This window comes from Serinus canaria, chromosome 24 (assembly GCF_022539315.1).
Source record: "Serinus canaria isolate serCan28SL12 chromosome 24, serCan2020, whole genome shotgun sequence".
NCBI lineage: Eukaryota > Metazoa > Chordata > Aves > Passeriformes > Fringillidae > Serinus > Serinus canaria.
In genome coordinates this window covers 6,316,632-6,337,791 of record NC_066337.1, presented here as the reverse complement: position 1 = coordinate 6,337,791, position 21,160 = coordinate 6,316,632, and the positions used below count along the sequence as shown (strand labels likewise).

Sequence of the window (21,160 nt, the reverse complement as noted above, 5' to 3'; positions counted from 1 at the left end):
TTTCTCACAGACCCTGTGCTCAGCTCCAGTTGCCCAGCAGTTTCCTTGCTGCACTCATTGGTTAGTAAGTGGCATTTTACCTTTCCATCAAATCTCTCTATTCTTGGACTGTTTGCACATTTTGATCACTGATTCCCATAGGACAAATGTCTTGTTATTACAAGTGCAGCCTGCTTTCCTTACTGGAATGGATTGTTTGGTTAACTTATAAAATTTACAAGCTAGCTGCACTGAGGAGTCCCAGGCCAGCTGTAACTCAGCCTGATTTTAGGTAATTTAGCTGGTAATTTAGGCCTGATTTTCTAAGGCCTCTCTTTTATAATATCTCCACTTGTCTGCACCACCACACCAAGAAATTCCCATATGGGAGCAGAGGAAGGGAAAGCTCAGCACCCTTCACAGCTCCAAGGTGGCAGCTCAGCTTTGCAGCAGGAACATTTGCCCAGGATCAGCACAGTCCTGCCAAGGAGGCACAGCTGAAATGCAGCATTTTGCACAAAAAAGAGCCTTTGGTTCCCCAGGGGAAGTCGTGGGTGCTGAGAGGGGAACAGCAAAGCCACTTCCCCCGGGCTCTGGGATCCCAGCAGCCTTTCCCAGGAAGGTTTTGTCTGGCTGAGATGTTGTGTCACCAGGGAGCACAAACACTTGAAATATTGCTTTATAGTAGAGAGGGGGAAATGCATTTATCTGGAGGCACAGATCTACAGCTGACCTACTTCTCAGGGAGAGTCTCACCACACCTGAAAGCTGCAGCCCACAGAGACGCTGAAGGGGGTCTGGTGCTTGTCTTCTTTAGGGTTAAATCTGCTCCCTAAAAACCTTTACCCATCATCAAATGCCAATTTTTTTACACCTCAGGATGGCAGTTATGAGTTCAGCTCTATTTAGCCAAATAAACAGACCCACAGCCCAGAATGGAATAATGCAATTTATTGGTAATTGCACAGCAAAATCAGCAGTAAACCTGGAGCACGTCTGTAAAAGGAGAATATTAGAGTGATACAGAAAGAAAGCAGCTTTTTAGGGATTGAGTGAATGAATTCCACTGCTGTCTGCTGTTCAGTGGTGGATAAGGCTGGTGAAAGAGGAAATGCCCTTCACCGAGGGGAAGTAATGCTTCACAATTAACCATTTCCCTAAAACAGGTCCTAGGAGGGAGGAAGAAAACAACTACTACAAACAGAACATTCCTTTGGGCAGTGCTTGAGTCCATGGCTGAGGTAGATGGGGTTGTGTGTCCCCAGAAACAGAGTCCCCATTGGCATTTCTGATTTCAAAAAAGAAAAAAAAAATTTGTTTTCTATGAATTGTGCTTCTCTTCTTCAGGCAGAAGGAGCAGTACCCAGTGGTGCAGCTGAATAAAAAAATACTTCAAAAGCAGTAGGTTCTCTTCACTCCAGCACAGAGGATGCAGATATCACTTCATCAAACTGGTGTGAGTCAGTACATTCCAAAACACCTGAGAATAAACCTTGGCAGTGCCCAGAGAGCTGGAGCAGCCTTTACTTCAAAAGTTGGATTTCCAGGGCTCAGGAAAAGAGGGATGTCACCAAAAAATCAAACCAATGAACCAAAGCACCTGGCAGGAAAACCAAGGCACATTGGCACTGCAGGCACTGAGGCTTCTCTGGGCCCTACAGATCCGAGGGCAAGAGATTTTCTTTTCCCCAGTAAATGAGAAGGATTTTTAGAAAATCATTCTTTTGTGTTTAAATAGAAGAGAATTATCCCATCAGCATTATTCTTCCAATCCACTGAGAGCAGAGCATGTCCTTCAATCTGCTCTGGTTACCCAGCAGCCTCTGGAAGGGCCTAACCATGATTTTCAGGGCTGTAATTTTGGTCTTTTGCCACAGCTTCAGTCAGTAGGGATCTTCCTCATCCGTGTCCTAAAGGGGGAACAAGGAGAGAAACTGAGATTATGTGTGAAGAAATTAATGAAGCCATGACTTCAACCAAAGGCAAGAGCCTAAATGCTTCCCAAAAATCCTCCTGGGCTTGAGCAGGACAGAGGATTTGCAAAACCACTGCTAGAAATCTAAATCTAAATCTAAATATTTAGAAATATAAATATGCAGCATAGCCCTGCAGAGACAGCCCTGAGCAGCACCAATTATTATTATTCACCCACTTTTAGAAGCCCCTGGTTGCTGTAACCACAGCAGGATTTGATGGTGTCCCCACAGGCAGCTCTGCAGCTCTGAGCTGGGAGCTCACCAAACACCTCAGCTCTGCAAGGCCAACCTCACTGACACCCAGACAGTGCAGTCTAAAGAGATTTTTCCATTGGCTTTGCAATTTTAATTGCTTGGTCACATAGGAAGCATGAAAAAGCACATTAGAGAAACCTCAAACACCAGAATTGTTAAAGTGGGAGGGCAGCATTCTCAGAGGCCTGAGCAGATAAATATTTCAGTATCAGACAGCAAAGGGTCAGAGCTGGCAAAGCTCTGCCATAAAAGCAGCAGGATTTTATCATTCCAGCTGGACTCCTCCCAAGGGATGAGAGGACAGTTTTTGGCTTCCAAGATCTCCCATGTCCTGACAGCATTTCCTCTCCAAGCTGGGGCTCCATCCTTCCCCATCTCTGCTCCTGGCACCTCCCTGACTGCAGAACATCACCTGGAACAGCCCTGGCACCTCCCAGGGCAGCCCAGCCTCTGGCAGAAGGCGTTTCCTGCTTCCCCCTCTCTCCAAACCCTCCTTCCCACCACCGCAGCTCAGTGCCTGCCGTGCCTAATGCAGAACTGTAAATATTTTATGTACAACTTACATAATTGCCTGTTTTTCATCCTGTGTCTAATAGAAACCATCAGCACACGCCTGTCTGAAGGCTTGGGCATTTAGGGCGTTTCAAATCACTGCCATTAGGAGAGTGGATCAAACAACACATGTTTAAACCCTCCTTAACTCACATCCTGAGAGTGTGCCGGGGAGGCAAAGGTGCCCCAGAGGGAAATGTGCTCTGCAGGACACAGAAAGAATGAAAGCCCTCTCGAATCGGGCATTACTCTGGAATGTGGCTGCCATTCCAGCCAGTAGGACTCACACAGAGCAAGGGCAGCAGGTGGCAAAACCACTCTGGGGCTGGAGCACAGGCCCTGATTAGCAGGAGCTGCTGCCGGGCTGGCGAGGAAGCAGCAGAATTAGAAGGCAGCCAGCACTTGAGAGAGCACCACAAACAAAAAGCAGAAACAAACAAACAAACCGCCAGGGTTTGGCAATGTTTTGCTGGAGTGAAAATGAGGTACAAGGAGGAAGATCTCCAGCAGCCCTGCAGAAATCCAGAGGGCTGAGGGGTCACTGCCTGCCTCCCCCAGCACAGCACTGCCAACCCCAAACTGCTGGTGCAGAGCCCCTAAAGAACCCCCACAGCAGCTGGCACTTCAGCCCTGATCTGTCATCTCCAAACCACAGCTTTGATTCTATCGAGTCCAGAAAGATCAGTTTGATGGATCTCAGCTTCCCCAGCAGCACAGCCAGCAGCTCTCACTCCCTGAGCTGGGAAGCTCCGAGGAGCCTTTGGGACAGCCTTGGACACCCAGAGGTGCTGGGACGCTCTACCTGCTGCTCTCAGCACCTCCTTGGAGCACCCAAGTTGGCAAAACCGCTGTGAAAACAGCGACTTTCACTTACCACGCAGTTCAGGCACCACTCCTTGAGCTTCCCCCCGCAGCCAGCTGTGTCTGAGTGCTCAGGCCTGCAGGAAAAGCACAGCATCAGGCTGGACTTTCCCCCCAGACACCCCAGGGCCTCCCCTGGACTGTGAATTCTGGTGGTACCACGTGGAACTGAAGGTTTTTCATGGTGAGGAAAAGCCTTCAAGCCAGCACAGCCAAGCCAAAAGGACTGCAAGCTGCCAGATGCCTCATTTTGAAGGTGGCACTTCAGCACCACAAAAACTAAAACAAAAGTTGCTTTTTGACTGGCAAATCTTATACCCCCCAATCAAAACACTAAAGGACTGCAGTAAAAAAAATAATTTTGAAGGAGTTGAGCAGAAGGGAGTTCGGTCTCCAAGGCTCATTCAGCACCTGGCATCCACCACTATTTGGTTTATTTTGGGAGCATTATTTGGGTTTTTTTTGCTGTTATGGGGACTTCACCCCAAAATGCAGCACACAAAGCTCACATATGCAAAACACCCTGCTGAGTCAGGCTCCAATAAACCTCATTACAGAAGTGAAATATGTCTGAGCCCAAAGTGCCTCAGCTCCATGGCACTCCTCACATGAATGGCAGCACAAAAGGGGATGTGCAGCACTTGGACTGTGCTGCAGCTCAGGGATTTCCCAAGGCTTTCTGCCTGTGGGTGAGCAGCAGGGCCCAGTGACTGAGCTGCACTGGTTTATGCTGAAGGACAGTGGGGAAATCATCCCTCGTGCCTGAGCCAACACCCCAAAGTGGAAATACAGGCTCCACTTGCAGCCAGCACTCACTCATCAGACACTTCAATGGAGGATTTCTTGTAGCCACATTTTCCTTTCTCCTTCAGCACCCGGAATTTCCTCCCCATCCTCACCAGCAGCAGAACGACCACGAGGGCAGACGGGAGGAACACCAGGATGGAGAGCAGAGCCGCTGAGCTCAGCTGGAATTCCAGGCCTGAAACACAGCGAGGCATGGGCTGAACCTATGGGACAAACACTAGCCAGGGCACAGCTTGGTGGCCCTTCCATGTGAGACACAGGGCTGGCAGGCTGGAAACAGCCTGACCCATGTCTGCAGGGCTCCTGACCCCAAACCTGAAGTCCCCAAAACTGTGGGGCTCCTGTCCCCAAATCTGTGGGACTCCTGACCCCAAACCTGAAGTCCCCAAAACTGTGGGGCTCCTGTCCCCAAATCTGTGGGACTCCTGACCCCAAATCTGTGGGGCTCCTGTCCCCAGACCTGCGGGGCTCCTGTCCCCAAGCCCAGCCCAGGCTCAGGTGGAGGGAGCTGCAGAGGAAGGCACGACACAGTTCTATCAGCACGGCTGAGCTGGGAATTTGGGGCAGGGCTGGCACGCAGGGCAGATGAGGAAATTGGTGCTGACAATCAGCGCTTGTGATGTGGGGATTATTTTTAGGCCAGCGTTTCCTCAATGTTTAACTTGTTCTGCCGCAATTTGTGGAGGCTGAAACTTCTGAACAAAGGGACACTTTTGATTTCTGCTGTCACCACGGCTCCCCCCGTCCCTTCCTGCCCCAAATCAATTCAGCAGCTCTCAAAGTACTGAGCTCAGAGAGCGGGGCTGAGGCAGCCCCTGCTGAAACTCCGGCGTGGAATCCAGGGAGTGTTTCCCATGTGATGCTGGGAATTCCAGGATCCCACAAAGCAGTTCTTGTCACAGGGGTGAGGCCAAGCCCAGGGCAGGGAGCCTTACCCCGCTCTGTAACCAGCAGCACAGTCTGGGGGATGTTGTGATAAACATCTGGAGGGTTCTTCACGCTGCAGAAGAATGTCCCATTGTCACTGAGCACAGGGCTCTGGATGGTGATGGAGGCATCACCGTTAGCAACGTTCCCAACCCAGAATATCCTGTCCTTGAACCTCCCCGCTGTTGTGGGGTGTGGGACGGACCGATAGTGAAAAACCTGCAGGGAGGGAAAGGCAGTGATTGTGGAAATAAAACACTCGCCCGAGAAAGCAGAGTGAACTGCTTTTGCATTGCAAAAATAGAGGAATAACGTCACATTAGAAAGTCAGGAAGAATATTCCCTATATAAGAGAAATAAAGGCACCAACTGAGTCTTTACAGTCATTCTGTGCAGTGCACAATGCAGCACTTGTGACAGCCCCCTAAATTTTTCTACTTTATCACTATTATGCCATTTTGTATTTACCTGGAATATTTTTTCCCCCCAGAGAACACCAAAGGGATTTTACAGGGGGAAGAAGGCAACAACAAGAGTCCCAAACTGCAAAGTGAGGCAGCAGCCCAGCAAAACAAACAGAAAATTCTGATTTTGGCCCTGTTCCACCTACTGTCTCCATCTGGCCCCCAGTGAGGGGCCGGTAGGTCCAGTCCACCAGCAGGCTCTCCGTGATGGGGGAGCTGGATCTGAAGGAGCATTTCAGCAGCGCTTGCTCACCCACAAAAGCTCGGACTTTAGGACTGACTTTAATTTCCAGGGAAAGAGCATTGCAGACACCTGATGGAACAGGCACAAAAGGCAGGGATTCATTTCGTGCTACCTGCGAGGCGCTAAATTGTCCCAAAAACACTGACCTGTGTGCAGGTCAGCCAGAATCCAGGGACTACAGCACAGCAGTGACTCCCTCCCCAGCACTGAAATGTGCAGGAAAGCAGAAAACTTCCCTGCCCCATTCTCCGTGGGAATGGAACCAGCTCCAAATGAGGCACCGGGGCAGCACCACCCGGGGTGTTCAGATCTGGGGACAAGGAGCTGAGAAATGGAATCAGCGGGGTCTCTGACAAGTTACCAAGTACCAGCTTAGGGACTTAAAGCAATTCTGCGCTGCGTTTGTAGCCACAGCGCCTGAATTTCTCACGCACCGGGTCAAAAGTCTCCCCACGGCACCAAAAGCTTTCAGTTCTCGTTTCCAGGGCGTGCAGCCGCCTCTGCCCCGTTCAACCCCGGCCGTTCCCGAGTCTCCCTCCGCCCCGGGACATCCGCCGCTCCGGGCAGACCTCTGCCCGAGCCTCCCACCGCTCCGGGACGGCTCTTCCCGAGCTTCCCCGCACCCCCAGAGTACCGGGACCCCCCTTCCCGAGCCTCCCCCTGCCCCCCGAGCCGCATCCCGAGCGCTCCCGGCGCGGTTCCAGCGCGGGACCCCCCGGGCACCGCCGCTCCCGTCCCGTCCCGTCCATCCCGTCCCGTCCCGTCCCAGCCCGGAGCCCCCCGGTACCGAGCAGCAGCAGAGCCCCCCGCGGGAGGAGGAGGAGGAGGAGGCGGCCGCCGGGCCCCGCCGCCCCTGGGCGCCGCATCCCGGCCGGGCTCAGCCCCGGAACATGGCGCTCACCTGGCGCAGGTGAGGGCGGGGCAGCCCCGAAATGGCCGCGGCGCCTGGGTAGCTCTGGGTACACCTGGGTGGGAACACCTGGGCACACCTGGGAGGGAACACCTGGGCACACCTGAGAACACCATAGCACACCTGGGCACACCTGGGAGGGAACACTTAGGTCCGGCGCCACCACCGTGTTTGTCCCCAGATCCCTGGGCAGCTCTGTCACCGCCAGCCCGCTCGCTGCACTTTGTTTTTTTTTGGGTGCCACAAGATGAGAAATGTGTCAGGATTACATTATGAAGTCAGGTTGTTCCTCACTGTGAGATCTTTGTAGATTTTCAGCACAATCAATCAGCAAAAGAGACCTAATCAGGGGAACAGAGAGCAGCTGCATCCTTCAGCCAAGGCCACCCTGGAACTGACAAGTTTTAGGGATGTAATAAATCAAGATGTTGATGTGTGTCTATGTGTATGTTGCTAACTGAGCTAAACACCCGAGGTTTATATATCCCAGAGTTGAACTATCTTGGTTATAATACCAAAAATCACACCTGCAGGTCAAAAAGAGCCCAGCCAGGTGAAGAGCCTGTCCCTGAGCAGGGGCAGACGTTGGCTGGGGTGACATAGCTTGTATGGGAATTAATAACCCATTGTAAGAGAGGGGCCGGACTTGGAGAGTTACTAACTCTGAATTCTGTGCACAAAGGATGGTGGTAAAAGTCCAGTGGGATGTGCTGGATTTGTGGAACACCACCAAGAACCCCAGCTTGGACTCCTCTGAAATACTCCCTGAAGTATTTCATTATTGGGTTGTTGCACATGGGGTAACAAATCTGATTTTGGGGACAAACAGACCAAATCTGCTCATTTGAGGTGTCAGGGACCCCCAGGTCACAGCCCCACTCCACACCAGCACAGCTCTCAGCAAGGTGCCTTTATTTACAACACAGGTGAGTGCAAATGAAAACAGCCAGGGAAGAGCCAGGGAACGCTGGCACTTCACAGGTTATAAAGCCATAAAGACACTCTACAAACAAACAGAGCAATGCTGTGATTTGGGGCTGGGTAAATACTGTAACAGGATCCCTTTGGGGCTGGTCTGACACCCTCAGAACTCTGTGGGTTCCAGTTTTGGGGAACAGGGGGAGCACTGGGATAGTGACAGTAGGAATGGGAACAGGGGGAGCACTGGGATGGTGACAGTAGGACTGGGAACAGGGGGAGCACTGGGATAGTGACAGTGGGACTGGGAACAGAGGGAGCATTAGGATAGTGACAGTGGGAATGGGAACAGAGGGAGCACTGGGATAGTGACAGTGGGAATGGGAATAGGGGGAGCACTGGGATAGTGACAGTGGGAATGGGAATAGGGGGAGCACTGGGATAGTGACAGTGGGACTGGGAACAGAGGGAGCACTGGGATAGTGACAGTGGGAATGGGAATAGGGGGAGCACTGGGATAGTGACAGTGGGAATGGGAATAGGGGGAGCACTGGGATAGTGACAGTGGGAATGGGAATAGGGGGAGCACTGGGATAGTGACAGTGGGAATGGGAATAGGGGGAGCACTGGGATAGTGACAGTGGGACTGGGAACAGAGGGAGCACTGGGATAGTGACAGTGGGAATGGGAATAGGGGGAGCACTGGGATAGTGACAGTGGGAATGGGAATAGGGGGAGCACTGGGATAGTGACAGTGGGAATGAGAATAGGGGGAGCACTGGGATAGTGACAGTGGGACTGGGAACAGGGAGGAGCTGCTGAACCCAGGCAGAAAACTCTCCTCAACTCCCAGATTCTCCCAAAGCTGCCAGAGAAGGATGTGCAAAGCACCCAGGCTGGTGAACATCCCTGATAACAACCAGCAGACCTTGCCCAGCTCCAACTCTGTCCATCTAATGCAGAAAAGGGATTCCAAGGACCTTTGCTGTACCAGCTGAGACCTCAATGCTCAGTCTCCCTTCTCAGGATGCCAGGGAGGATTCTGAGGCAATGAAACCAGGGCAGCACAAAGGCACGTTGTGGTTTCTAAGGTGCAGGAGTGCATCAAACACCTCCCAGCCCTCTGTTCAGTCAGTCTTGGCACTTCCAGAGAAGCTCCCATTCCACAGGTGAGAGGATGAAGGGAAGTTCTTTGTTCATGGGGCAAGATCCTCCTGCTTTGCTTCACTGAAGGGAATTCACAGCTCATGTAAAGTCACCCCTCTTTCCATGCAAGACTTTCAGGTTGAGCAGAGCCCCACACCGGCAGCGTGGGGCGTCTGTAATCCAGCTTTGTTCTAACAGCCCAAATTACAAGCTTTCACCAGCTGCTTTGGAAGCACCTGAGAAGAAAGATTGTAAGAAAAACAAACATCCATTACTCAGGGTTATTGTCAAAAGCCAAAATAATAGAGGCAACTGCTGACCTCAGAACCTGTGGGTAAAATTTGTGCTGACACACTTAAGCAAAGACAATGAATATGAAAACCGTGCCAGACTTCCCGTTGCAATTTTAAAACAATAAAGGTTAAAGTAATCAAAAAGCAGATTCCAAACTGACAAAAGGGAGGTAATTCATTCCTCTTCATCTACAAAGCAGGAATGCCATGGAAAGCAGCAACAATGGCTTTCCTACAAATGCTCCTCAACACCAGGATGGAGGAATCTCTTGTACATGAAAGAGGCTGTGATTGTTCAGGGATTGTTCAGCTGTCTCTGAAGGATCCTCAACAGCAAAGTGTGACTGTGGCCTCAGTTCTGACTGTGAACAGCAGGGAAATACCCGAGGGAATGTCTTGGATGGTCCACAGGAGCACTGAGACATTAATTAGAGAGGGTTTGGATGGGTACCTGCATTGTGCACACCAGCAAAGACCTTTAATCTTCCAGTGGAATGGGTTCCTTTTCTTCCCCCATCTTCAGGCTCTCCTTTTCTTTACTGATATAAAAATGGGACGAAAAAAAAGAGAGAAAAAGCCCAAATCAGAGTCAGGCAGAGCAGCAGGATGTCCAGAGTCACACACAGCACACCCAAGGTGACGTGGTGAGTGTGACACACATGTGGTGACCCCAGCTCAGGGGACAGGGTGGTCATCTGCCCTCCACCACCACAGCAGCTGCATCCTTAGGAGTGAGGAGCCACTGAGAAGGACAAGAGCCAGCCGAGGACTCCAGAGCTGCTCCATCCTGGGGCTCTGTTCTGCCTGCACGCAGCCAATTATCACGAATTGCATTGGCAGTTTTGCACTGTGGGTGCCCCGTGCAGGGTCCAAGCCAAGAATTCCGGAAGGCCATGGAGATAAACTGGCCAGGAATTCAGGAAGGCTGTGGAAATAAAGGCCAAGAATTCAGAAAGGCTGTGAAAATAAAGGCCAAGAATTCAGGAAGGCCATGGAAATAAAGGCCAGGAATTCAGGAAGGCCATGGAGATAAACTGGCCAAGAATTCGGGAAGGCTGTGGAAAGAAAGGCCAGGGATTCAGGAAGGCCATGGAGATGAGGTGGCCGAGCTGCCCCAGGAGCCTCCCCTGCCCTGGCTCACCGCTCGGTGTCCGCCGCCTCCAGCCTCCTGTCTCTCGCCTTCCTGCGGCGCTGCCGGCAGATGATCACGGATGTCACCACGATGATCATCAGCCCAGAGGCAGAGCCGATGGCCACGGCCAGGAAATGGATTTCTGAGAAGCTCACTGCGTGGGGAGACACAGAGAGACAGAGGAGTGAAGCAGAGGGATGCACAGGAGGAACGAGGCTGGGCTCCTGTGTCTGTGGGTAAAACCTTTCCTCAGGCTCCTCTTTTCCCCTCATGCTTTCTACTTGTGAAAAACGCCAGTCACTTGTTTTTAAAATTTTAAAAGTTTAATAGTAATAAAATGGTTATAAAATAGCAATATAATCAGAGTAATAAAAATTTGGACGATTAGGACAATATGAGGCAATAAAAACAAAGAGTTACAGACAGTCCAGGTACCTTTTCTGGGCAAAACAAGCCCCAAAAGGCCCCAGGTTAACAGAGGATTAACCCTTAACAGCCACAGCCTGTTGCACATTCCCACACCTCATCCATGGTGCATCAATTCCAGTCCCACACAGGATTCTGGCTGGGCAGGGTCAGCTCCTTCCTCTCAATCCTGACAGCTCTGCAGGGCTGAGGGGCAGGAAGAAGTTCATTTCTTCTGATAAGGGAGCAGTCAATTCTCTTTCTCTGAAAGATTCAGGTGTCCTGTGGCTGCTGGCTCAGGGTCAGTACCTCATTCCTCTCTTTAGGAAAAGTATCTTACACAGCACAGTTTCTATTTTAACCTTGTAACTAAAACTATTTATAACCTAAAACTTATCACCTAATAATGCCTAATAACCTTCTAACCTTCTAACATTAACTTCTAACCTAAAACTACATTTAACACCCTGCTTGAGGGAATGAACACAGCAGCACTTTCTAACACAACACACATCATGTTCATTTGGATATTTGTGAAAAGCCAATGATAAAATGTGCATTTTTCACAATGTACAAGCCCTTTTCTCCCATGATTTTCCCAGGTCACTCTGCTTAAACCCACACGACCTCTGGGGGGTTTCTTGGCCTCTCACCTTTCTGCACAACCCGGAGCCGCACCTCCCCGATGGTGCCATAGACGTCTGGCCAGTTTGTCACCTGGCAGGTGAAGGTCCCGTTGTCACTGGGCTTCAGGTTCCAGACCATGATGGAAACATCGTGGCGCTCGATGTTGCCATCCCAGGTGACTCGGTCCTTAAACCTCCCCGAGGGGGGCTGGTAGGGCTCCTTCAGGAAGTAAAACACCTGCAAAAGTCACAGGAACATCCAATGGCCTGGGCTGGAAGGGACCTGGGACATTCCTGAAGTCTCATCAGGCACAGGATGTCACCTAAGACAGGGTCAACTGTGGCTGAGCAGGTCCAGCTTTGTAAAGGCACAAATATTTTAACCTGACCACCCAAAACTAAACATGAGAGTGGTTTTTGGCAGGGTCTGTAAACAGGACTCGGATTAATCACTGCAAGTGACGAAGGCCCAGATGTACTTGTGGGTTTGGGGTGTGTCTGTACCCACTCACTGCTCACCCAGCGCTGGGTTTGGGGATGAGGGGAGCCCTGGAAGGGAGCACAGGGGTGTCACTCACCGGCTCGTGGGCGCTCAGGTCCTCGGGCTGGAAGTTCCAGCTCACTGACAGCTGCTGGCTCACGGGGCTGCTGCTGGAGAAGGTGCATTTCAGGCGCTGGTTGGTGCCATTCACGGCCACCACCTCCTTGGCAGTGTGAACTTCCACTGCTGCCGCCAGCCACAGCGCTGCAGGACAAACACAAACACAGGGGGAAATCACTGTCAGGAGTGAGCTCATCCCGGCTCTTATCGGCTTTAGATCCCCGGGAGCCTTATCTGGCTGGCAAGGGATCACCTGAGTGTCTCAGGCATTCCAAGGGAGGTGACCCTGCAGATTTATTCAGAAAAACCCTTTCAAACTGGACTGAACCTACCCAATAATTGCTATTTCCCATGCCAGAACTTCCCTTTCTACACTTTCTACTCAGCCTCGTGCACACCACGGTGAAACTGCTCCTACTGGTATATCCAGAGCCAGTTTTAGAGGCTTTTTAGCCCTGCTGGGCAACTGCAGGTAAATTCAGTCAGGCTGAAGAGTTCAAGAGGAAATCCTCAAGGTAAACGTGGGTTTGTTTTTCCAAGAAACATCCCCACAACCACCATGGCTGCTGCTCTAAAAATAAGTGAACATTGCTCACTCGATGCTCTTCAGGAAGAGGGACAATCAGCAGGAGGGAGAGCAAGGAAAGGAGAAAAGGAGAGTGAAAAATAAGAAAAATTATTGGTTTGCTGGTGAAGGAAATAGAAAATATCAATATTCTGTCACATTAGGAAGATAATTCACCCCAGTGTGATTCAAGCAAAAAAAAAAAAAGCTTTTTCTGAGTTTTAAAATATAGCTTCAAAATAAAGTTGTATTTGGACGTAATTTATGACTAAATACTTCCTTCCAAACAATTCCTTATCTCAAAGGGAAAAAGACTTGGAATGCCAAAGCATTGAGAGTATTCACACGTGAAAAATCTCACTGGCAGAGATCACGTTACTCATACATGGAGTCGGTGCCAAATCTTTTCATTTTAAACTCCTTGAAAAGAACTAAACGAGAAATAAGAGTAAAATACTTTTTCAAGGCAGATTACATCTGTGTGCTGATGCACTTGGGAAATGAAGATGTGTTATTATTAAAATCCAGGTGTTTTGATATAAAGCACTGAAAATTCAGGTGAGTTTCCTGTCAGTCTGGAACCTTTGCTGTGTAAAGGATCTGAAGCCGGAGCTCCTGGACAGTCCCCGATTGTTTAGGAACAAAGGCAGCCAAAAAAAAAAAAAAAAAAAAAGAAAGAAAGGCTGGGAATAAAGTTGAGATTCCTGGCAGGAGAGAAAAAGACGTTGGAAGCCGAGCTGAGGAGGAAATCAGTGGAGGAGATCGGTGCGCTTCCACCCGAATACGCCCAAACCTGTTGGGGAAGAAACTCAACCGCTTCATGCCACTTCCAGAGAACTCCGCGCAGGAGGAATGGCAGCAAGGACGGGGGAAAGCCTCAACCTTGGGGATAATTTCAGGGGTCGGAAGAGGGGAGTGAGGGCAGCTCACCGGGGACAGGTTTCCTTACCTCGGAGCTGCGCCCCAAGGACGAGCGCAGCGCCCAGCCAGCTGCGCATCGGGGAGACAAATCCGGGCGGCGAAGGCAAATCCGCTTCGGCTTCTCCGCGAGCGGGTAAAAGATGAGTTTCTCGAAGTCTTCCCAGCACAACGGGGCAGATTCCTTGCCCCCAGCTCGGCCTGCCCGGTGGGGAAGGTGAGCGCTCCCCAGCCCGAGTCAGGCGAGCTCCTTGCCAAGGTGTGCCCGGCCCCTCCTCGCTCACTCCTGCCGTAAATCAGCGATTCCCAAGGTAAGATTAATTTCTTCTCCCTCCCATATTCCCCTGCTCTTTGGTGTTGCAATCATTCCTCCTCCCAGCCGCCACTCGAAACCACTCCCCTCTTGTGGGAGGTAAAAGAACATTTGCCTGGAGGTGTTCATAGGTGGCTCGAAGGAATGAAGGCCATTGTTCGGCAAAAAAGCCTGCAAACGATCCTAAAAGGGCAGCCCAAAACTGACAGCCCGTGGCTGCAGTGTGGGCCCTCACCCAGAGGATGGAAACGTCCCACCAAACACAGACACCTACCCCAAAGTGATTGGAATGTCTCTTGGTTGCAGCCAGCTTCCCAAGCTTGGGAAGTTCTGGGAAAAAATCAGATGGGAAATGGGTCCAGCCCGGCCATATTCCAGTTAGTGAGAAATTCCGTGGGACACAAAACATTCCGCAGTCTCACGTGGTGGTTGTGAGAGTGTGAAACCTCTCAGAGCCCGTGTGTTGGCAAAAGGAGGATGTTTGCACTCGAGGGCCATAAATCACTGCAGCGGCAGTGTTTGTTCACCATCGCGTCCCAGGAGTCATCCCAGGTCACCGATTCCAGTTGTGCCTGGTGCCGATTTCCCTTGCAGGCGTGCAAGGGGAGCGCTCCCCGACCTCTGCGTGGTTGGGGGCTTCCCTTCAGCGATTTGGCGATGGAGGAACAGCGCTGAGGCTGTCATCTCCCTGGATTGTCCCCAGAGCAGAGCAGGGAATCCTGTGTGTGCAAGCACACCCCTGCTGACGCCTCCGGGACGCCAGGCATCTCCTTTTTCCTGGAATTATTCGGTCCCGCGTTAGCCCCTCATCACTTCATGTCCCCAGATTTCCACTCAGTTACAATTCCAGCATATCGCCTCCTTTTGTTTTCTCCCACCATGAATATTTATCACTCTGGGGCTTTGTTCAGGTTGAGTTTAATGTTTAACAGCCAATTTGCTGCCACTTCCTAATCCTGTTCCTGCACAGGGCCGGGAACAGCCCCTTTGCCTTCAGACTTTAGCTAATATTCATCTTTTACGGAACGCCTGGGCTCCAGCTTTTATGAGATGACCCTGGCACACTCACCAGTAACATAAACTCTCTAATGTTCCGCTGGGAAACATAAAGAAGGAAAAGAAAGCCCTGACGGCCGAAGAGAGCACTGCGATGAAGGAAATGGGGCACAAAGCATCCCCCCCATCCGGCGGGGAGGGACCGTCCCCGGGCGCGGCGCTGGCCGGGCCAGGAGCCCCCTCTAGCGGGGCCAGCCCCTGCCAGGGACGCCCCCGAGCGGGAGAACATCCCAAAAACGCTGCTGGGATAGGGCCCGAGTGCAGGGGAATTGTTACAGACACCTTTTATGAAAAATCCTTTCTTTAGGATTTTTTCTCTTGAGAAAGCCTCAAGAACAAAATGTAAACAATAACTATCTGTTGCTGTAGAATGCAACAAGTGTATCTTTGATTAGTTTCATGTAGTTGTTTTTAATGAATAGCTAATCACAGTCTAGCTGTGTCTCCAGTTAGACACAAGATTTTGTAACCATTCTATTTTTCTCTTTTGCTTTCAAGTTTTCTAATAAAATCTTTTCTTCTATCCTTTTAGTATAGTTTTAATATAATATATATCATAAAATAATAAATCAAGCTTTTGAAAACAGAGAGTCAAGATTCTCGTCTCTGTCCTCATCCTGGCACCCCTGTGGGCACCACCACAAGGGATGGGCAGGGAGCCACGGCCTTGGTTCTGTGCCCGTGCAGGACTGTGTGCTCAGCTCTGGGGGCAGCTCCTGCTTCCTTCGTTCCAGCCTGCCTTGCCTGAAGGGACCTGCAGGAAGGATGGAGAGGGGCTCTTGTCAGCAGCTGGGGGGTCCACACTGCCAGAGGACAGGGCTGAATGGGATATTGGGAATTAGGAATTGTTCCCTGGGAGGGTGGGCAGGCCCTGGCACAGGGTGCCCAGAGCAGCTGGGGCTGCCCCTGCATCCCTGGCAGTGGCCAAGCCTAGGCTGGGAGCAGCCTGGGACAGTGAAGGTGTCCCTCATGGCAGGGGTGGGGTGGGGTGGGGTGGGATGGGCTTTATGGTCCCTGCCCACCCAAACCATGCTGGGATTCCACGTGAACTCTTCTGCCATGGTTGGAGCCTCTCATACTCTCACTTTGAGGAGCTGTTGGGAAGGTCCTGATGGCAAATCTGATTCCAGCTCGTTTCTCTCTCCTCGGCTCCCAGGGCAGCTCCAGGAGCTGTCCCAAGCCCTGCAGAGCTGGGGCAGAGCAGAGCAGCCACCCCTGGCTGCTGGTGACGTCCCATGAAGACATTTTGAGCCTCTGCACTTCCTGACCTGGGCTTCTTCACGTGTCTGGCTCTGCCTTGGCTGCTCTGGAAAGAGTGAGTGCCCCAGCCCTGCTCGGGTGGGTAACAGTTCTGGGAAAAACAATCCTGGGCTTTTTTCTAGAAAAGCCACCGTGTTCTTTCCTGCCACAGCCATGCCAGTCTGATGTGGTGGAGAGGAGCAGCAGGAGGAGGAACACGAGGATGAGGCTGGAGCAGTGCCTGCCCCTCCTGGGGCTCCTGCTGTGTTCAGGTGAGTCCCCAAACTTCAGGCAGCTGGGCCGGAGCTGGGTGCAGTGTGAGCTGCAAGGCTCCACACTCCTGATTTTGGGGTTTTATCCTTTATCCGTGCACTTTTCTCAAAGCGTTCGGTGATCCTGGGTGAGTGATTCAGGCTTGGTGGGATGTCAGGGGTGGGGTGGCAGCTCCCATCTGGGCCGTTGGGACGCCAGGTGGTTTAGGATGAAGTGCAGAGCACCTGTAAAGGCTCTAAAGGAGCCAGTAATGAGGAGAGATGAGTGTGCAAGGTCATCCATTAAGAGTCGTTACAAGACCCCAACTACTCTGCCAAAGTGCTGCAAGTACCAGCCTTTGTGAAGATAGAAAACACGGCTGGTTTTTCGATGGCCTGTTCTTTTTCCAGATTTAAATGTATCTCTGTAAAATAAAAACCGTCAGGTCACCTCTCCAGGGAAGTCCCGCTGTGGAATTCAAATCTGCAGTCACTTATTCAAATCTGCAGTCACTTATTTACGTTCCTTTTTGCAAAAGGACAAATGTCTTTCAAGGAAATCACTAATGTGATTCACACCTCCTAAAAACTCTTTCTTTAATATTCCAGCTCCAGAGCCTCTCATGGAGCAAGTTGTTTCCTACAAGGCAGAAAAACCACACAGATAAACAGTTTTACAGCGATAAATCAACGTCAGGCTCCCGCTCTGGCAGAGGTTCTTACCAGAATTTTCCAGCAGTGTTTGCTCCACGATAATAAAGCAGAATTTCGGGGTTTGCATCTTGCAATAACAACCCATTTTCTGAGCCGAGTTGGAAAATGATTCAAGTTTCCATTCTGCGTTAGGCTGTGTTGAAAATGGCTTCCAAGTTCAGAACAACATCCTGTCTCACCAGCAGAGTATTTCTGAGCCTTCAGCATGAGTGTGGGATTACAAACATCTCTTTCAAGCTGAGCTCAGAAAGGAGGTCATGGCAGTAGGAAAGGTGTGTGATATCTGAAACTCCATTACTTAACATTTCTTATTCTTTTTTTTTGCAGTTGGCACCACAGCTCAGCAGGGTAAGTGTATTTTACTGCCATCCTTATCTATTTATCATGCTAAAAACCCCAAATATGCCTCAAAAGTGAGGACTAGGAGTCAAATAGAAAGATTTCAGTTTTGTAAATACTGCAGGATAGGAAAAATTCACTGTTCATTAACTGACAGTGGTCTTACTGATAGGAGAAACTGGTCCCCGATTATTACCAGTGCTGGGCATTTCCAGCACTGTGAGGCAATGTGAGATGATTTTTAACACTCCTTGTTTTCTGTTTTGCAGATGAAGAACCGGAGGGTAAGTGAACTTTACCAACATTCTTTAGTATTTAGCAGGATATAAAGAGTGCAGCTGACTAAAAATCAGGTAGAAATATTTGACTTTTGCCCTTGGTTTCCTTTCTTATCGGTGTGTCCTCCCAAGGGGAATTCCTGGTGGAGATTTCTGGCACCACAGTGACCATCACATGTCCCTTGGAGGACGAGGTCATCCAGTGGGACCTGTCTGGGAAATCCCAGGACACCAAGGACAGGAAGTTCGTTATAAAGGACCATGACAGCACCCCTGCCAACCTCAGCTGCTCCTTGGGTAAAAAGAAGCATCAGCTGTACCTGAATGCCAAAGGTGAGCACTGCCCCCTCCCCTGCACGTTGCCCTGGCAGATTTTGGGGCTGACTGTGTTTCCAGTGCTGGGGTGGGTGAACGTGGTGCTGCTGAGGCCAGTCCCAGAGCCCATTTTTGGCAAATCTTCCCTCCCAGATTGCCCTTTTCCCCTTCCCAGCTGCCCACAGCTCTGTGCCAGGCCTGGGCTCTGCTGGCTCTGAGCCTCCCCTGCCCTCATCCCTGCAGTTTGTGCCACCTGTGAGGAGCTGGACGCCCTGACCGTGGCAGGGATCATCACTGCAGACCTCCTCATCACCCTGGGTGTGCTGATCCTGGTTTATTACTTCAGCAAGAGCAGGAGGGGACGAGCCAGCTCTGCTGGGGACAGCCGGCCACGAGGTGAGAGCCATTGCAGGCACCCCTGCTGCCCTGCCACCCTCTGAGCACCCAGGTGGGGTATTTTTGGGGTCCTAGGACAGAGAAGGATGGAAATGATGAATCTGACTCCATGTTCTTAGAAGGCTGATTTATTAGCATATCATTACATTACATTACATTATATTATATTATGCTATACTACAACTATACTAAAGAATAGAGAAAGGACGCAGACAAAAGGCTACAAAGAATAATAGTGGAAACTCCTGACTCTCTCTTTGAGTCCGACACAGCCTGACCCTGACTGACCATTAAGTAAAAACAATTCACATGTTGGATAAACAATCTCCAACCATATTCCAAAGCAGGAAAACACAGGAGAAGCAAATCAGATAACAGTGTTTTTCTTTTTCCCTGAGGCTTCTCAGCTTCCCAGGACAGAAATCCTGGGCAAGGGGATTTTTCAGAAAATATGACAGTGACCAAGAGAAACCCTCAGTGCATCCTCTGCTCCCCATGAGCTTCCAGGCAATGCTCCTGCATCCCAGGGGTGTTCCCAGGTGTTCTCTGTGCAGGGATGGGCTGGCTGCTGCAGTGGAGCCCATTTCCCAGCTGCTGTGCTGGAGCCAGCCCTGCAGCTCCTGGCAGCAGCTGGCTCTTCAGGAGCCCAGAATGAATCCCTGGCAGTTGATCCGTGGTGTGCCTGGCCCTGGGATCAGCCTGGAGGCCCCTGGGGGCAGGAATCCCCAGGAACTCACCCTCTCTGTGTCCTTGTTCCAGGTCAGAAGATGCAGCGACCTCCCCCTGTCCCCAACCCGGACTACGAGGTGAGGACAGTCCCTTTCCATCCTGCTGCTGGGGAGGGACAGTCAGGGCTGGGGCTGTTTCAGCTCCTCCATCCTTGGAGGAGCATCCAGCCGAGCTCCCAGATTTCCTGGCAGTGCAGGAAAAGGGTGCTGGGGGTGCAGCCCCTTTCCCTGGGGCTGCCACGGGGATTTACCTGGGGGCAGAGCTGCAGCTCCCTGGGCACTGCCCCTGCTCTGCTGGGCCTCTCTCTACGCCCTGAGTGGGCTCGGGTGAGGACTCCTTAGAGCTGGTGCTAAGGGAGGAATGATGAGAAGGACTCCATCTCATCAGAAGGCTAATTAATTTCTTTATTATACTATATTATTCTATACATCTAAACTGAACCTGCCAAGCACCCAACTGCCCAGAATCTCGTGACTGTCAGTGACAGTCCCAACACACACACACACACACACACACACACCTGGCCCTGCCAGGCCAAGGAAACAAAACCCCATCAATGTGGGGAAACAATCTCCACACAACACAGGCACAGCAAGTGATAAGAATTGTGTTTCCTTTCTCTGAGGAATGTGAAATTCTCCTTTCAGAGAATTTGAAACCTATAAATATTCTTGGGAAGAATTGTGCCTTGCTTTTCTCTGGGAAGGTGAATTTCTCTGTGAATGATGAGGAGGACTGTATTGGTATCAGAAGACTAATTAATTACTTTATGATACTATATTATTCTATACTCTATCACACTATATTACATTGCATCTAAACTGAACCTGCCAAGCACCCAACTCTGCACACAATCTCATTACTGTCAGTGACAGTCCTGACACACACACAGACACACACACACACACTCACACACACACTCACACACTCACACACACACTCACACACTCACACACACACTCACACTCACACACACACACACACACACACTCACACACACACACCTGGCCCTGCCAGGCCAAGGAAACAAAACCCCATCACTGTGGGTGAACAATCTCCACATGGCACTCTGCTTTGGCACAAACACAGGCACAGCAAATGAGATAAGAATAATCTTGGGGAGAATTGTGCCTTGCTTTTCTCTGTGAGGAGAAATGTGGGGCTGCAGCTCCTGACCCAGACCTCACGTCTCCCCCAGCCCATCCGGAAGGGCCAGCGGGAGGTGTACGCGGGCCTGGCCCCCAGAGCCATCTGAAACTCCTGCTGATGGCAGCCTGCAGCCAGCAGCTCTGGGGAAACGCTTCTGCCCTCCTTGTGCCAGCTCTCTGCAGCTCTGCTGAGCCTCCAGGTGGGCACAGGACAGGGACGTGCTGTCCCACCCTGGGGTGTGCTTGAGTTAGCCAGCCCGGAGCAGAAACGAGCACACTGGCAAGAGATTTTCTTCTCATTAAAGGACTGCAGCCTCACTGGGCCTTCCTGGTCTCCTTTTCCCCTCATAATTCCCTCTGCTCCTGCTGCTTTTCCCTCAGGTTTAATGTCTGCCCTGAGTGCCCCCACTTGGTTCTGGTGTTCCCTGGGCTGAGAACAGACACTTTTCAGGATTTGCTTCTGCTGCTTTTCCCTCAGGTTTAATGTCTGCCCTGAGTGCCCCCACTTGGTTCTGGTGTCCCTGGGCTGAGAACAGACCCTTTCCAGGATTTGCTCCTTCTGCTTTTCCCTCAGGTTTAATTTCCACCCTGAGTGCCCTCACTTTGTTCTGGTGTTCCCTGGGCTGAGAGCAGACCCTTTCCAGGGGGATTTGTCTCTGCCCTGGTCCCGCTCTCCCCTTCCCAGCCTGGCCTCCATTTGCAGCCGTGCTGGCTGACAGAGGTGGGAGCGTGGCCCTGTGTGGGTTTGGAGCTCTGGGGCTGGCTGTGCTGGGTGTATCTCGCCATCTCCCCGCTGGGGTGTG

At 51.1% G+C, this 21,160-nt stretch overlaps 3 protein-coding genes across 4 annotated transcripts; 1 reads left to right on the top strand and 2 right to left on the bottom strand.

Annotated features, from left to right (window-relative positions):
* Nucleotides 1-915: 915 nt before the first annotated feature.
* On the bottom strand, nt 916-6,962 carry MPZL3 (myelin protein zero like 3). The gene is made up of 6 exons (XM_018923049.3): nt 6,853-6,962; nt 5,968-6,134; nt 5,366-5,576; nt 4,440-4,605; nt 3,637-3,700; nt 916-1,889 (listed from the first exon to the last, which is right to left on the bottom strand). The coding sequence occupies exons 1-6, from the start codon at nt 6,929-6,931 to the stop codon at nt 1,863-1,865; spliced, it is 714 nt and encodes a 237-aa protein (XP_018778594.1). The 5' UTR covers nt 6,932-6,962; the 3' UTR covers nt 916-1,862.
* Nucleotides 6,963-7,870: 908 nt separating this feature from the next.
* On the bottom strand, nt 7,871-13,960 carry MPZL2 (myelin protein zero like 2). The gene is made up of 6 exons (XM_009098060.4): nt 13,611-13,960; nt 12,074-12,240; nt 11,523-11,733; nt 10,474-10,618; nt 9,784-9,871; nt 7,871-9,275 (listed from the first exon to the last, which is right to left on the bottom strand). Exons 1-5 carry the CDS (start codon nt 13,657-13,659, stop codon nt 9,811-9,813), a joined length of 633 nt encoding a protein of 210 aa, XP_009096308.3. The 5' UTR covers nt 13,660-13,960; the 3' UTR covers nt 7,871-9,275; nt 9,784-9,810.
* A 2,151-nt stretch (nt 13,961-16,111) lies between these two features.
* On the top strand, nt 16,112-20,675 carry LOC103822978 (T-cell surface glycoprotein CD3 epsilon chain). Of its 2 annotated transcripts, none has more exons than XM_009098014.4 (8): nt 16,112-16,263; nt 16,360-16,459; nt 17,480-17,500; nt 17,761-17,775; nt 17,902-18,102; nt 18,328-18,480; nt 19,240-19,286; nt 20,408-20,675. In XM_009098014.4, exons 2-8 carry the CDS (start codon nt 16,411-16,413, stop codon nt 20,462-20,464), a joined length of 543 nt encoding a protein of 180 aa, XP_009096262.1. In that variant the 5' UTR covers nt 16,112-16,263; nt 16,360-16,410; the 3' UTR covers nt 20,465-20,675. The 2 variants fall into 2 exon arrangements, with proteins under 2 accessions (XP_009096262.1, XP_018778596.1); XM_018923051.3 differs by having other exon boundaries at nt 16,200-16,286.
* Nucleotides 20,676-21,160: the final 485 nt, after the last annotated feature.